Here is an 18,414-nt window from a genome sequence, read left to right on the forward strand (position 1 = left end):
TCTGCGCATGTGCGCGTATTATGTCGACAAGGCTGCCAACATAACGAGAAAAAAGATACAACTTGCAGGGATAAAACACCCAAATTATAATTAATTATTAATTGTATGAATTGTACTATTATATTTTTCAATCATTTATATTGTAGTTGATATACATCTAAACGAAATGTTTATGTAATTATTTATACATAAAAGCTAATGTAGCTTACATAAAGCATAGTGATATTATGTAACAGTGAAAAATTTGAACAGCAAACTTTCATAGTTAAATATTCAAAGTCTTCTAAAACGTATACAGGCATATTGTCGTGTTTCATAAATGACTCAAAATTATTACAATCTGGTAGGTACTAAAAGTTATTTACTTTATGATAAGTAATGTTGCAACGTAGTGATTGTTAAATAAAAGGTCCGAGAAAATATGATGAGCGGTTTTATTGAACAACGAACAATGAATAATAATGCAATCGTACAAGTGTCAAAGAATCAAAGTGACAACAGATAATATATGAAATGAAAACTATTTATTATCTATGTTTATACTTCACATCTCCCTTTCTTTGTAAACAAACTAAACAACCATAACAAACCAAACTTTTTTTTTTTTTTTTTTTAATATATGTATACACTATGAATGAACATTTTTATTTAAAGTATTAAATTTCTTTATTTTTACTTATCCAGTAATTAAAAAATTATATCTATCATATGATTATATAACAAGATACATGGCAAAGCATTCAGTTCTAATTAACAATGTTAATGTAAATGATTACTGAACAAGTTCTTATAAAATTATAGTAAACAAGTTATAATTAACTGATACTTAATGTTAATGATTAAGATACATGAAATAGTACTACAGTACTTATTGTTTTTTAACAATATTAGAGATTGAGTTTATTAATAGGTTTTATAGGTCTACCATATCTTGAGACTTGTGGTGCAGTCGCTGGTTGTGTCACCATATTAGAACTCTGTGTATTATTAGAGCTAAGCATCTCTCGCATCTCTGATGGATGTGTAGTTGTTGGGGTTGTTGCAGGAACACCCGGTGATTGAGTTTGAGCTGGCATCTGTTGTACTACTGGTTCTTCTGTGTATTTAGTTTCAGGTACAGCTATTCTGTTGCTGGGAATATCAGCTTGTGTCTTGTGCAAATGACTTAAGTTTCTTCGTAAAATTTGTCCTTTATCTGTTTGTATAATAACAGATCTTGGTAGATTTTTGGGCTTCTCTATTACTCTCGCCCCTTCCCAGTGTTGGTGAGCTACCTTGTGTCTGATTTTATCATTAATTTCCAAATTTACTGGTCTTGTAGTATGTTTATTACTGTAATTGGCCTGTTTCTCTCTTAATGTCTGTAGTTCAGTTGTGACTCCTTGTATGATTTTTGGTTTTAAATATTTGTCACTTACAGGTATTGGTGATCTTGTAATTCTGCTGAAAAGTCGTTGGTTAGGTGAGCCTAATAGGTCATTTCTAGGTGTATTTCTCCAGTTCAGTAACGCAAGCTGCACGTCTGACTTGTCAATGCTGCATTTTTTTAGTATGTTTTTTGCTGTTTGAACTGCTCTTTCAGCAAGTCCATTACCTTGATGGTGATGTGGACTAGATGTGACATGGTTAAATCTCCATTCTTTTTGAAAGGTCTTAAATTCTCTAGACATATATTGTGTTCCATTGTCAGTTTGTAACTCTTCTGGTATACCATGGGTAGAAAACCATCTTTTAAGTTGTTCAATCACTTCATATGACGACTGGCTTTTTAGCTCTTGAAAATCAATATATCCAGAGTAGCTGTCACATATAACAAGGTAAGTTTTTCCTTTTAATTCAAATAAATCTGAAGCAATTATTTGCCATGGAAGTGTAGGAAGCTTTTTAACTAAGACTGTGTCTTTAATGTTATCTCTTTGTGTTTGTTCGCAGACGGTGCACCCTTTAACTAGCTTTATGATATCATTATATTGTCCTTTCCAATAAAGAAATTGTCGAGCTCTTCTCAAACAGCTGTGTATACCAAGATGTCCTTGATGAATATTTTTTAACATTTTAGGGATTTGTGATGCCGGAACAACAATCTTATCACCTTTGAATATAATTCCTTTCAGATAGCTCAATTCTTCTTTAAAGTTAAAATAGTGTTGTAGTTCTGTAGGTAGTTCTTTCATGGTTTCAGGAAATCCTTGCTTTATAGTCTTCATTAGTAACTGTAAATGTTGATCTTCTTTAGTAGCCTTAATTAATTCTTCTTTAGCATCTAGAGACATAGGTAGTATAACTGCGATTTTTAAGTTTTCTTCTGGATCATATCTCAAGTTAGACGCATCACAGTCTCGACTAAGGAAGTCTGCTAATGGAATTTCAGTTCCCTTTTTGAATAATACCTTGGGTGAGTATGGTGCTAAGTTAAACATTATTCGTTGAAGTCTTGCGGGGGCTGATTGTATGTTTTTCTTAAATATTGTCTCTAGTGGTTTATGGTCGGATTCTACTGTCAGTTGTTTACCATAAACATATTCATGAAATTTCTTACATCCAAACAGTATGGCGAGCGCTTCTTTTTCTATCTGTGGATAATTCTGTTCAGATTTGGTCAATGCTCTTGCTCCATAGGCTACTGGTTGTCCTTCTTGGAGAAGTGCAGCTCCGAGATTTTTTGAGCTTGCATCTACAGACAATGTTACAGGTTTGTTGACATCATATAGTCTCAATACTGGGGGATTTTGAAGCACTTGTTTTATTTTATCAAGAGCTTTTTCATGATGAATTTCCCATGTAAAGCTTGTATTCTTGTGTAACAGGTCTCTAAGTGGATTTGTCAAATCCGACATGTTAGGGATAAATTTATTGAGATATGTAATCATTCCTAACAGTCTCTGTAACTCGGTTTTATTTGTAGGTTTTTTCATTGCCTGAATAGCTTCTACTTTGCCTGGGTCTGCTTCTAAACCTTTAGCTGAAATAATGTGTCCCAGAAATTTTATCTTGGTTGCTTCAAAGATGCACTTGTCTTTGTTAAGTTTGAAGCCAGATTTCTTTAATATTTCAATGACTTTGTCAACAGTTTTGCGTAGTTCTTCTTTAGTTTTTGCATGTATAAAAATATCATCGATCGATACTCTCACATTTTTTATATTACTGAGTAGATTTGTTAATATTTCTTGGAATATTTCTGGTGCTGATGAAACTCCAAACGGAAGTCTCTTGAAAGAATATCTTCCCCATGGGGTAGCGAATGTTAATATTTTTTGTGTTCTTTCTGATAGTCTAATTTGCCAGAACCCCTTTGTGCAGTCTAATAATGCAAAGAATTTAGAACCTTGAATATCAGCTGAAATTTCTTCTATAGTCGTGAGTGGAAAATGACGTCTGAGGATATTTTTATTGACATCTGATGGATCTATACAGATTCTTATTTTGTCCTTTTGTCTGACAACTACCATAGGACTCACAGCAGGAGTTGGCTCCGTTTCTGGTTTTATGACATCTAACTTTACCATCCTGTCAAGTTCTTGCTTAACTTCGGCTCTTATAGCATGGGGTACTCTTCTTGACGGTTTAATCTCAAGCTTTGGGTTCTCAATTAGGTCAATATCATACACATAATCTTTATAACAGCCTAATCCTTCAAATATATTATCAGTATATTGGCTCACCTTCAATGTTTTGACTCTTGCGACAAGTCCTAATTTTTCACAGGTCTCAAGTCCTAGGATTGGAGAAACTTTTTCTTCAACTACTTTGAATATTATTTTTGTTTCTTCATTCTTTAATTTACATAGTAGCTCTGTTTCACCTAGAACTGCCATCTTGTCTTCTGTGTAGCTTATTAAATTTTTTGTTCGGCTTGGTTTCAAAATTGCCTTTGTTTTGTTCATCAAGTGTCTTGGTAACACATTGCACTCTGCTCCTGTGTCTAGTTTGACTGTAATCCTTAAATTGCCAACTTGTAATTTTTCTGTCCAGTTTTTCTTTTCTCCAGACCTTATAGCGGATATATACACTTCATCTTCGGATTGAGAGCTTTCTTCTACTGCGTTTACTCTATTTTTCTGTTTGTAATTATTATGTTTCATTTTTGTGCGACACATATTAGCAAAATGACCCTGTTTGGAACATTTGGTACAAGATTTGTTAAAAGCTGGGCACTCTCTACTTTTATGGTTAGTACCACATCTTCGGCAGTCAAAAGTCTTGTTTTCGTTAGATCTTTTATTTTTCACAGCAAAAACTTTATTTTTACTATCAAATTCATCTAATTGTTTAGATGCTTGTTCACTAGTTTTGCAGATCGTTATTGCTTTTGTCAAGTCTAAATTTTCTTCCGTTAGTAATTTTTCTCTAACCTGATTTGATCTAATTCCAAAAACGATTTTATCCTTTATCATTTCATCCAGTAAGTTGTTAAATTCGCATTTACTTGCTTGAGTTTTTATTTTGATTAAAAATTCATTAAATACTTCGTCCTCGTTTTGTTCGATCTTAAAGAATACATATCGTTCAAAAGATATGTTCTTTTTCGGCGCGAAATATTCTTTGAATTTATTTTTAATGATTTCAATATCATTTTTTTCCGCGTCGACAAGGTTAAAACTGTTAAATATTTCGATGGCGTCTGGGCCTATGACCGCCATAAAAGTTGCTGCCTGGATTGCGGCTGGTTTTTTGTCTAATTGTATTGCTGTGGCATACCAGTCAAATTGTTGCACCCACCTTGTCCAACACGTTGACTTGTCGGCGTCAATTAATTGTAGGTTAGCTGGCGGCTTTATTCCAGCCACTGCGTCGGATGTCGTCATTTCACAGCTTTCTCATATATTTTCTTATTACATACTTTACAACCGCTTCTGACACCATGCAACGTAGTGATTGTTAAATAAAAGGTCCGAGAAAATATGATGAGCGGTTTTATTGAACAACGAACAATGAATAATAATGCAATCGTACAAGTGTCAAAGAATCAAAGTGACAACAGATAATATATGAAATGAAAACTATTTATTATCTATGTTTATACTTCACAAATGTATAGGTTTAAAATTTCAAAATTTTCTGAAGATTGGTATTGAGACATAAGAAACTGGTTGCAATAGAAAATAATGCCTTATTATATTCTCCCCTAATCATTTATTTTGAAGGGTAAGAGAATACTGATAATAAATTATAGTCTTTTTCACTACAATAATATTACAAAATATGCTGATGATATAAAATGTTTATTTCCCCTGACAGTAACCTTCCCCCACTTTCAACACAACGAAGTTGTAGTGGCGCCAAATTTGAAATAAAATGAAGTTGACAGTTACATTTCTGAAGCGGGACTTTTAAAAAGATGTTTTTATTCCATTTTAATTTGAATAATAACATACCATATGCATGCAGATATTATGCTAAGACAGACATAAGGCCGGTTGCAGAGCTTGACCGACCATCAGTGCGTACGTCAGTCGCGCTTGTCATATGTATGGAAATTCATAAAACCGTTCATAGCTAGACCGACCATACGCACGCGTATTGTCATGCGCATTAGTGTCATAGTCATACAATTGTTGATGCGTATCGTCAGGACCGACGGTACGCACTGACGGTCGGTCAAGCTCTGCAACCAGCCTTAGTCTGATAATTTTAATTATCCATATAAGATAAGCTAAAATAGAATTTGCTTTCTAAAAGTAAGTAGGTATATTCAAAAGTCAATGGTGTTAGGTGTCAAACATAATACCTATAACTTCGTTTTGTTTTGTTTTATGTTACAGTATGGTTATACTCATCAAGGATCTTATAAGAAATAAATAAAACAAAATTAAAATAAGTAGGTAGGTATGGATTCATTTCTTTATTTGCGCAAGCATGCCACAACATTTATTACAAATATTATTTATGTGATACATAATATTATGTACGTTACTTACATTAAGTCTTATAGTTAATTTATAGTCATAAATTATATTCTAACATGAAATTTTTAACAATGAATCATACGAGCCTGAACCTTAAAACAATTTTTATAACTACCTATTTAGGAAATATTACAGCAGTAAATATATAACTATATTTTCCTCATCAATTATTAATATTATATAATATATTACAATATAAAAGGTATTTGTGTAGCGCTCAATTTACATGTTTTTTTTTTAATATTGAAAAATCGCAACAGATTACTTAGGTATAAATAGATAGGTATTCAGAAGAAAATGCTACAGATCTAATAGGTAAACAGAAAATCTAAAAATGATAGTAGAATGTGAATTATCACAGCAAAACATCACAATTTTAAATTGCTTATAATTTATAAAAAAGATGGTAGTTAAATAAGTACTTAGTTAGTTATTAGTTAGTACAAAAAAATAGTTACTTTAAATAAAAATAATATGATAAGTAATTTGTTTCATAGACAGTACCTAGATAATTAAGAACTAAAAATATATAGATAGATACCTAATAATATTCAAACTTTTGGTTATAATCAAATTAAACTGTGATATTTACTGGTAAACTATAATAAGTAATAACAGTAAATAAACAAAAATTTCAGCTAAGATACTGGATATATAATTATAATAGGTATGTATTATAATTTATAGTTCTGACTAGTTCAGAGGATAGACTAGGATAGATACCTACCATAGCTAACATTATAATACTTATATTTTTTACAAATACTTGATCACATAATTAATAAGGTATAATAATTTTTAAATAAGTAAGTATATAGGTATTTCGCAATCTGAAATATACATATATTTTCTTTCTAAATAAGTGCACATTATTATATCTATATCGATATGTTAATATCAATTACTTAATTATTATTTATTATATTATCTCCAATCTGATCTCTTCTATATCATATTAATAATATAAATATTGTAAATTGTAGGTAGTTATTATTAATGCACAATTTGCAATATCAATAAAAATATTAGTTCTCCTGTTTTGTAATTGTATTATTACCTGGTTGCTGAGTAATTTTGATAAAGGAGTGATGACGTATGTAGGTAGTTTATAGTTAGGTACTTATTTTTATCACTATTCTATTTCTTAAACGAACCTCAGTATTCTTCAAAGTGGAAATGATCTTTTGTTCGTATTACCTACCGAATCTTTTTTTCTAAATGCCTTTTTAATTACAATACATATGCCTTTTTAAACCCTTTACACACAAATTAAATATTATCCAAATGTAAGTAACTAAGTAAGTGATTTTTAAATATTATGTTTCTAATGCTTTAGTACCTTAATTTTCATTTAAAAACCTTAGTCAATAGTTTTGAAGAATCCCACACACATTACAATAACATATGTAATAATATTTATATGAATACAAAGCTAAGAATATGTATTACAGTAATTACAGCCTAAGGTTACATACTTACAGCTAAAATAACATTATTTTGTGCACTTATTTTTATGCGCATCTGTATAAATAATATGCATAATATGTAGGTACCTAGTAAGTGTGTACTTCCCATTTATTAAAAACAGAATAACTTAGGAGAATTATCATCAAAATGAACCATTTTTTGTTAATTACATGATTTTGTTAGGTACCATACAAAAAATAAATGCGGTAGGTAATAGGTATAGACTCAGATACTCACTAGGAAAGTAAAAAATAATTTTGAATTTCTTTAAAACTATAATAATACCACTGTAATACTGTGATAATACTATAATGTACAAACAATGTTTTAATAAAGTGTACAAAGTGCAAGCCCAAGCTTTATACATTTCTGAAACATCCAAAGACAAACAAAATAATATGTACAAGACACAGAGACCGTCCATTCTATTGGTCCACGGATCCGTTCGAATTTGGCGCGCTTACGAGCATGGCGGGCAAGAAGAGCGTTGTTCTTGTGACGGCTGCGCGCGCACCGCCAGCCGCGCGGGGTCCGCGGGGTTCGCTTTCGCGACGAGAGCGCGTGCAACGTGGGCAAATGCCGCCTCCACATTCAGGCCGGTTTTCGCAGATGTCTCCATGAACGAGACTTGGTACTCTCTCGCCAAGCGTTGCCCTTCCTCCCGCCTCACCGCCCGCTCTAGGCCGCTGTCCGACTTGTTTCCTGGAAGGAGATGCCGCTCCACATTATTGTAGTCTGTACGACGCGCGTCAATAAAACTAGAACGTTGGAAAGCTTGTGACATCAGCATGTTCTTTTATGAGGATTTATTATACAGTAGGTACTTATTATGATTATGACACCGTTATGGTATCTATGCCGCGTTGATGTATGATTACGATGATGTTTAAACTTTAAAGAGCTTTCATGGGACTACTTATTTACCCCAAATTTTCAATTTTATCTGCCTATATCATAAAAAATTCAGGTAGTTAACTACCTATTTGCCTGTGAGAGCAAAAGTAATTTTCAAGATTATTTTCAACCTTCCCTTATAAAGCATATTTTCTTTTTTACCCATAGAAGATATTACACCTATAATAATAATTTACGCATAACTACTTAAAATATCAGAAGGAGAAAAATATTGCCATTGTAGAGTAGATAGCTAATATAAAAACGTCACCCAATCGCAGACTGTCGACCGGAGATTGATTCACAAACGGACTCGAGTCTCGAACTTTTTTTGTGATAAAAAGGGAATCCGAAATGAAAATGTTTGACTTCTAGTCTATATAGATGCGTGCAACCACCAATTAGTGATTAATTATTTGTACTAATAAAATGGGTAGGTATATTAAATAGAAACTAGTATGAGTATCGTTGAGCTCACCGAGAAGCATTATAACTACATCATCTTGCGCGTACTCCCGGATCTCGCCGAGCCACGCTCGTATGTTGTCGAAGCTTGTTTTATTCGTCACATCGTATAGAAGGAGCAGTGCTGGAACATGTTATACAGTTGTAGATTGTAGTCTCTGTAATAAAATACTAAACGATTTCGTTTATAACATGTTCAAAATTGTAAACTAATCATATTGTTTATGGATAGTTACAATTACTGATTAATAAACAACAAGTAAGTATCTTCTTTTTTTATACGTAAGCAGGTAAGCATTAATTTAAATGGTATGGACGGTAACGTTGTCGGTTTTAGGATCTATCTAAATTCTAAAGTAATATAATAAACGAAACGCTTTCCCGTCCAGTTCTTAAAAAAATATTGATTGTTAAGAATCTATAGACTTTTATTGAAATGAATCTCAGTAGGCCACGAACCTAAACCACAGAATATATTATTATAATAGTACCTACTACCCTACATCAGCGTTTCCCAACTCGGGGATAAAGAAAATTACGAAAGCCAAATGATTGGTGGCTCAGCTATTTCATACAAAAAACTGCACTTAAATCAATCAATTTTTAAAATAATATAGATTGACTTATGCGAATAAGATTTTTTGGGGGTCCGCGGATCATGATAAGGTGGGGCTATAGGGGTCGACAGATCATGGTTAGATGGCTAGATGGTTAGATGGCTAGATGGTTAGATGGTTAGATGGGGTCCGCCTTTGGGAAAGGCTGCCCTACACAATCAATCGCAATGATTTCGGTCACCCACCACTGCGCCTACTCTCGTACCTACTCCGTATAAATTATGTACTTCTAAAAGAGCATCATAGGAAAATCTAAAAATTTCTGTGAAATATGTTGTATGTATGTCCAAGAAATAACCGTGATTCACTGGGTCTGCTTAATGGTTTTTTTACATTTATGACAATAGTATAGGAAGAAAATATTATATTACCTAAGTACTTAATTGTATAATGGTTAGAAAAGAAAGATAAATAATAAATTAATAATATGAAACCTAGTTATTAAACAATAAGGCATTATGCTAGGTACATGACAGCCGTATTATTAAACTCAATTAAACTACTCCTTGAATAATAGTGGAGTACTAAATAATGAACCAATTATTATCACAATTCACAGATAACACAAGATGACGGTTAGTTGCTGCCAACATAACAACAAGCCAATAGCAATCGCCCTGATAGTTTAACACACAGCACCAAAAGATGGCGCTATATGGCGTTCATGTCTATAGACTAAAATTACTTTTTCTTTGATTAAAAAATGAAAATACGTATAAATTTAATTTTAATTTTAATTTAATTACCATGAGCATCTCTGTAGTAAGCATGTGTGACGCTACGGAAGCGCTCTTGTCCAGCCGTGTCCCATATCTGAAGCTTCACTTTTATACCGTCTACTGTAACTACCTTATTCTGAAATAGATGGCGTTAGTAGTATATTGTGAGATAACTTTATCAACATATTGATTACTAGCTTTCCACCCGCGGCATCGCCCGCGCAGTCAATGACAAACCCGCATAGTTCCTGTTCCCGTGGGATTTCCGGGATTAAACATATCCTATGTCCTTTCTCGGGTATCAAAATATCTCTATACCAAATTTCATGCAAATTGGTTCAGTAGTTGAGGCGTGATTGAGTAACAGACAGACAGACAGACAGAGTTACTTTCGCATTTATAATATTAGTATGGATTGTGTATTGTTTGAAAGTATGTTATCATATTGAATTCACAAATTTTAATAACTATAGTAATTATATTATCAATTGCTCGAAGAAAATACTGTATCATTAGAATTACTTAGAGTCCACAAATGTAGGTACCTATTTATTTACTACCTACTCCATTTATTTATATACATTTTTTACAGTTCTAATGTAAAACATTTCATTCCCATTTTATTGAAACAAATAGAAATTATATCTAGTAGCACAGACTAATAATAATATACTACGTATACAACTAGTAGGTAATATATTTCAAGAAACTTTTCATATTTATAAAGTATAAAAGTAACATAGTTCATAAAAATAGAAACAGAAAAAATTAAATGCCTCGACCCTCGCAACTTTCCAATAACCATCAGGCAAATACCATAAATCAAACAGACAAAAAAACAACGGTGCTTTGGTGCAATAAATCACTCAGCCGAAGAGTCGATTCAATCACAGCTGTCAAGCTAACGGGGCGGGAACAGAAAAAGCGCGCCAAACTTTAACACCAATAGCGGAGCAGCGAACGGCCACGTATCCCCGTGACTGGTCCATTTGAACTTGGAACCCTTGCTAACGATGTTATTAATAAATAATAAAACGAATGCTAATTAACCAGCCAGTTAAAATGGCTGCAAACTCTTTGGTAAAACACGGTAGTATGTTAAGGCCTTAGATTACAAAATAAAGGTTAAGGCAATGTAATAGGAAATTGCAATTGCGGTTGCGTGTACCCGGAAGTCAATGCCAACGGTGGAAATGTAGTTGCCGGCGAGGAACGTGCCATCCCGGAAGCGGACGAGCATACATGTTTTACCCACGCCGCTATCACCGAGCAGCATAACCTGAAATAAAAACGTCAAAAATTTAAAGAAGGATATAAAATTTGAAACTATCTATTACCTATAAATTAAACATTAAAGGATACTTTAATGCCATTTAATTTTAGAAAAAAACATTTACATATACATATTTATTTTGTCAGATATAGGTTACGATAAATACAAACTAACCTTTCCAAAAACGTCATATTTATCATCTTGTTTCCCATATTTATCCCATTGCTCACTCGGCGATGGCGGATCACTATGTGGCATCATGGTGACTTCTTCAGATTTCTCGTCTTCGTCTCTGGCTTCTGGAAGGTTCCGCGCCCACGTAGGCCTCACTCGACCAACGACAACACGCTTCTCCATTTGTCTATTGTCCATTGCTTTTGGATTCCACATGTTCTTTATTTGAATTTCGCGGTTAGTCTTTCAACATTGTGCACTTTTTAATTAATAAAACTTTTTAAATACGTTCGGGAGTTCATTGTTTGGATACGCTGGCTAAATTGGAAGGTGGTTGGTAAATATGCTTTTCAGTTTTAATTAAGTAATTTTATAATTAATTTGTTTCTTATTCTACTAAGTTAATAATATAGATCACGTTCGCGATTGCAATTGCTATTGGAACATTTTTATAGGTAGGTACATTCGATCTTTGCTTTTATTTACATATCTATCTTAGATAATATGTATGATATCTATAGATAAATAGATAAGCTACTGAACCTTCATTTTGTGAAACGTAATACCTACGTAGGTATTACGTTTCATAAAATGACCTACTACCTATATAAGTACTACGTCTTTAGGTAAGTACTTATATCAAAAAGGGATTTTCTTATAATTTTTTTATGTTTGCAATTTGCATTATTTTACTTCACAACGTGAAAGTGTGATTCATGAAATATCTATTTTATTTTTAGCTCGCTAAAATTGCATTTAAAATGCGTGGGCCGTACTTAATGTTTTTTCTCTACATATCTATTATTTATTAATATATGACGCATGTCACATGTGTGAGTTAAAGAGACTAATTAACTGGTAATAGCTTTGACCTTTACCTTTATAAATCAGGTTTAAATTAAGCTCTGTTAAATGATTTATTTTGGGAGACGCAGTTCGTTTTATGCAGCAACATAATTTGTTTTATATCAGATCAATAATTGAAAAGCGTACGTCTTTATCAACATATAATTTTGTATTTTTTAATATACCTACCTATAATAGGTAGGTATAACACATAATGTCATTTTTATATTTAATTAGGCGCAAGTCTCGAACAGATCGAAAAATATAAATGTAGGTACCTATCTAAAAAAATTTTAGTAATCTAAAAAAAATTAAATTGAATATGTAGGTACCTACTTACCTATATGTTATAATCCACATTAATAATATTGCTAAGTACCTAAGTTATCAGGAGCGGCATCTAAAATGAAAATGTATGAAATATAAACATTTTAATTACTAAATGTGAGAGTACCAAGTTAAACAATATAACTACCTAACAGTGAGAAAACAAGTTGTTACAGCTTGTTTACACAAGGCTCAGTAAACCCTAGGCGTTTAACAAACTAATTAACAGCTGGATTTCATTACTATCACTATAATAAAAGCTTTAGGCGGGTTGTCACAGATAACGTTAACAATTAATTAAAATATTATTTCATGACATCGTTACTTTTCAGTATTGAAATTTAAGCATTAAAATTTTAATGGCATTTTACATGACGGGCTGACAACCCTACGAAGGGTCTTTCCGGCCCGTCACGACCCTTATCAAGGGTGAGGGTGACAAGAACAAATACGATAGGTATCTATTAAGTACGAGTTTGATTTTATCGCAAATTAATCGTTACATTTTTAGCGGTTTCATATTTTGAGGTTTGACATTTCATCAGCGGCTTTTTTTTAATATCTAGACTTGTTTAAAAGTTATAGGTAGGTCTTTATTTATAATGGGGTCGCGGAAGAGTTCCAACTAATACCTACCCGCAACCCTGTGGCTCGACGGAACACAGTGGGTTTTTAGACGGTAAGAATCCGACATAACCCACGGCTCCTTGCCCGGCGGAATCTATACAAGATTTCCGCAATATAAATAAAAGTTTATACAATCCTTTTAAAATGCGATATAGGTTATTCCAATATGAAATAACCCATAAAACAAACTAAGGTAACTGCATAAAAATATATCTATATCATATCCGTGTTACCATCATATTGTGTTTGTGCAAATGTGAGGGATCTCAGCCCTCCGTTTACGCAACCCTCACACTAAGGCCTGAGTAAAGTAATACAGCGATTAGCAGGGAAAAACAGGTGTCGAACTTAATACAGAATACTATAGTATTTATAGTTTATCTTCTTTTAATTGTTATTTATTAATACTTAAATGATACTTAAGAGATGGTTAGATGATATTAAAAAGATTGGTGAAACAGTATGGACCTGCAGATATGCGAAGGATAGAAATGAGTGGAAGCGGCTGGAAGAGGCCTATGTGTCACAAGACACGCTGATCAACAAACCGGAAAATCCGATGTGTTAAATAATAGAATATTTAGTTTTATATGTATGTTTGTATCAGCAATAAGCAGCGGCTTAAATAAATAAAAATACTTAAATGTGCATTTAATTTACGAATAATCCCCGAAATAATAAATAAATGATAAGTGATAAGTAAATGCTCTTACAAAGCAACCCGTAATTCATGTTATTCGTAATATTGCCTGAAACATCGTCTATATAAGCAGAATGAAAAATAGGAATCTATCAATATCCAATACATATTCTAACGCGTTATAAACAAACACATAAACTTACTATTTTCTAATATGTTATGTAGTTTCTTTATTTAAATATCTATGTCCCATTAAGTCAACCTTAACTTCGAAAACTTAAGGTTTCAGGATTTAGATCCTTAAGAGCATAGTAGGTGAGCTTTACGCTCAGTATGAAGCTTTGTATGATCCTGTAACATAGCAACTGCTAAGTACTTGTCATGATAGTGTGAGATTAATCTCTTCACATTGTTCTAAAGTAGGTACTTACCTGAGATAAGTATTGAGATTTATGCTGATAGTGATTATGTTGTTAACATACGCTTGATATTATAATATACCAGATTTCCGCCCGCGGCTTCGCCCGCGTTTTCAAAGGAAAACCCGCATAGTTCCCGTTCCCGTGGGATTCCCGGGATAAAACCTATCCTATGTGTTAATCCAAGTTATCCTCTTTAAGTGTGCTAAATTTCATTGCCATCGGTTAAGTACCTAGGTAGTATTTGTGTGAAAGAGTAACAAACACACACACATCCTCACAAACTTTCGCATTTATAATATTAGTAGGATAGGATGTATTTATTTAAAAGTTTGTCTTGAGCAATAGTAAGAGTGGAGACTTGATTTTTTACTTGTTACGATATTATATCGATAGATTTTTAAAATTATTTAACAATCAGAAAATTTCATCTTATGTGAATAAAAAGGGCTATATTTTCTTATTTATATCTATAACTTCAAATAAAGTGGATTCCCCAATGAATTGCAAAACTAAAAGCTAATCTCAAATATAAAAGAATTTCACTAACAGAGATAATTATTATAATATAAGCTTTGACAGGAAATACCTTGAAATCTCGTTTTTGCTTTTAACGCAGTACCCACCGTCTCTCGGGTAATATACTAACAGTATTTTCTAGGATTTTAATAAACGATTTTCCTTCCTTACAAATATTTATCAACACTCTAAAAGGTATGAACAATTCGGAATAAGTCTGTTAATTGCTTTTCGCGCTAGCCTCTGAATGAAAGTCGATAACTCCAATAAATGAAACCTCTGTTTTTTCAATTTTAATTAAACCCGGTTTTACCAAATGGGAGTGATCGTAAAATATGTTAGTTTTAAAAAATGGCTGAGTATTTTATAGAATTACGAGTACCTAAAAAACAAGGCTAAAGGTAAAAAAAAATGTCGTGTGGTCTTATGAAACCACGGTAAAAGTGAAACTTTTTTTCACACTATAGACATTTAACTAAAAGTTATCGTATTTGGCCGATAATTATCGTACCTACGTATCGTGCGTCACGCGACATGCGCTACACAGACCAAAAAGTTTGAGATGATGTATATAATAAAAGTTTCACTTTAATAATATATTCTTATGATATACTTTTTAGAAAACCCGAAACATTTGAAATAAAAAGTATTAAAACATAAAATGCAACATCCATGAGTAATTTAATATAATAACCGTCTATTCAGCAGAAAATGTAAGTTCATAATTATATTACTAGCGTAGAAAATTCAGTGTGCATTATGTAAATTTGGCCAATTTCATGTACAAAGTTGCTACATGAGAACCATTCAAGCGTAGCAGTGATAATGTGACAAAGGTTTGACCGCCTGTCTGCATATTTTTGAAAATTGGTTGCCGATGATATTGATGTCATAGGTAATAAAGAATTTGTAAAAATAAGAGCTTGTATGCCGAGCCGAGCGCACGAAGTGAACTTCTTTGGTAAGATTATAATATACCAAAATCGTCGCCTTACTCCATGACGTGACGGTATTGCCATGTCGCGACCTCAAAATTTTACTCTCAAGGCGCCTAAAGAATTTTCACTTCAAAAAAATCACAATCTTTTAGTATTAAAAAGTTATAACACAAAATACCTAAATCCATCTCCAAAGTCATACGAAAGCGATCTGCAGTCGCAAGCCAGAGATAAAAATTAGCTTATGATCGAATAAGTTTTCTCATTATCAGTATTCAGTAGGTATCTATATTTTCATTTCCTTTGAAACAGCGCTTGAAAATATTGTAATATGCTATATTTAAAGTAGGTAACATTAAGCTTAGATTATATTTCGTTAGTTTAAGTTCAACAAACGAATGACGAAATAATTATTCTAGTTTAACTATGTATAATTACTATCCTTAATCCTACTAATATTATAAATGCGAAAGTTTGTGAGGACGGATGTATATGTGTATGTTTGTTACTCGCAAATACTATTGAACCGATTACAATGAAATTTAGCACAAATATAGAGGGTAACTTGGATTAACACTTATACACATAGCGCAGAACAGAACACTTAACACATACATAGGATAGGTTTTATCCCGAACGGGAATTCTGCGGTTTTTTCTTTAGCTAGTTATTTATATTATTATATTCCCAAACTATTTTTATATGTCCTGCATTGCTAATACATGAGTAAACTGATTTTCAAATATATTTTATGAAAAAAAATACAATTAAGAAAAACATACCCTTTTCAAAAAAATAGAATAAAATCAAAAAATTATTAAATGGTGTTTTATGTAGGTAATATTGATTATTAATAATTATAATGTGGGTACTTAGAGAATTAGAGATACTTTATAAAAATGTAATGTCATTTTGATCATTATAATAAAGAGTTAAAACACAACATGGTGTCAGGTGTGAACAAATAAGATATTGTGCATAAAAGGAGTTTATAAGTGTATTTTGAGGACATGGCGAGGAGTGACAGGGATTTAAGTTGCGTCAATAATGCGATACAACAGCCAGCGGCAATGTCAAGCAACGGCAATATGTCGGAGAACTGGCGTGATTGGAAAAAGTGCTTTGATTGCTATTTAATTGCATCTGGAAGAGAAAATGCCCCTGGACGTGAGAAGTGTGCTTTATTTTTACATTCAATTGGTAAATGTGGACGTGAAATATATGAAGAACTCGATTTTCAAAGTAGTGAGATTAACAAATATGACGTATTATGTTCGAAGTTTCAAGAACGTTTAGACCCGAAGAAGAATATTAATTACGAACGTCATTTGTTTTTCGAGTGTTATCAAAATGCAGATGAATCTTTCGAGTGTTATTTTGCACGCTTAAAAATACAAAGTAAAGTGTGTTCATTTGGAGAGCTGAGAGATAGCCTTATCCTAACGCAGTTAATACGAGGAATACGAGATGCACAGTTAAGGGAGCGTCTTTTAAGAAAAAAGGATTTGGAATTGAGTGACGCAGAATCGTGGTGCCGAGCGGCGGAGGCTGCGTGTCATCAAGCGGGCCGAGTCGACGCGCCCACGCCGGCTGCTAATAAATTTTCAATTGATACACAAATTGCGGGAAGTTCATCGAGTGATATGAATGAAGCGAGGAGTGCGCGTTCGATGCTCGGTCGTGACGTCGAGGTGGAGGCGGTGAGTTCGCGCGGCGCGCGCGCGAGGGCGAGCGGCGGCTGGCGCGGGCCCGCCTGGCCGGCGCGGCCGCAGCGCGCGCTCGCCGCGCCGCAGCTACGAGGTCATGTGCGACGGGCGCGTCCGAAGTGCGCCTATTGTGATCGTATGCATGAAAATAATAAGTGTCCCGCTTTTAACGTAACTTGTTATAGATGTGATAAACGTGGACATTTTGCAAAGTGTTGTAGGTATAGTGCGGTATCGTTACGCGAAGTGAATCGTGCGACCCCACCGTCAGAGGGTTCCGGTGAGGAATATATAATAAATGGTATTGAAATAAACACGATAGACAGCCACGCTTGGTTCGATTATGTTTATGTTAATGGCAAAGCGATGATGTTTAAATTAGATAGTGGAGCCGATGTTTGTGTTATGTCATTGTCTAGCTTTTTAGCCTCAGGATTTAATAAAAAAGATTTATTGAAAACTAATGTAATTCTTAAGGAAGTTAGTAAAAATAAATTAAATGTAATTGGTTATTTTATGGCATCGATTACATATAAGTCATTAAAAGTACAAGAAAAAATATTTGTTTTGAATTTAAATTGCAGTAACTTGTTATCGAGAGATGCCTGCGTTAAATTAAATATGATTATGAGAATTAATGAGATAAAAAATTGTAATATTGATTTTTTTGTACAATATAAATCTGTGTTTGAAGGAATAGGTGAATTACCAGGTTTTCATAGAATTATTGTAGACGATAGGGTTCCTCCCGTAGTAAGGAGTGCAAGAAAAATACCGATTAAATTAAGACCTAAGTTGAGGGAGGAACTCAATCGCTTACAACAGCTTAATATTATAATGCCTGTTAGTGAACCCACCGATTGGGTGTCAAATATAG

The 18,414-nt window shown here is 33.2% G+C and overlaps 1 protein-coding gene across 4 annotated transcripts in view; it reads right to left on the reverse strand.

Moving 5' to 3' along the window:
• Nucleotides 1-7,666: 7,666 nt before the first annotated feature.
• The window catches only part of LOC123690818 (ras-related protein Rab-37), a 66,052-nt gene continuing 55,304 nt past the window's right edge, over nucleotides 7,667-18,414 (reverse strand). For 2 of the 4 annotated variants that reach the window (XM_045634885.1, XM_045634887.1), the window contains 3 exons: nucleotides 10,096-10,204; nucleotides 8,746-8,856; nucleotides 7,667-8,075 (listed from right to left, as the gene is read on the reverse strand). In XM_045634885.1, coding sequence (XP_045490841.1) covers nucleotides 7,834-8,075; nucleotides 8,746-8,856; nucleotides 10,096-10,204 — 462 coding nt within the window. In that variant the 3' untranslated portion in view covers nucleotides 7,667-7,833. Of the gene's footprint in view, nucleotides 8,076-8,745; nucleotides 8,857-10,095; nucleotides 10,205-11,236; nucleotides 11,348-11,515; nucleotides 12,018-18,414 lie in introns of those variants that run through there. The other 2 variants (XM_045634883.1, XM_045634884.1) reach the window with 2 other exon arrangements.

Source organism: Colias croceus, chromosome 4 (genome assembly GCF_905220415.1).
Source record: "Colias croceus chromosome 4, ilColCroc2.1".
In the NCBI taxonomy this organism is placed as follows: Eukaryota; Metazoa; Arthropoda; class Insecta; order Lepidoptera; family Pieridae; genus Colias; species Colias croceus.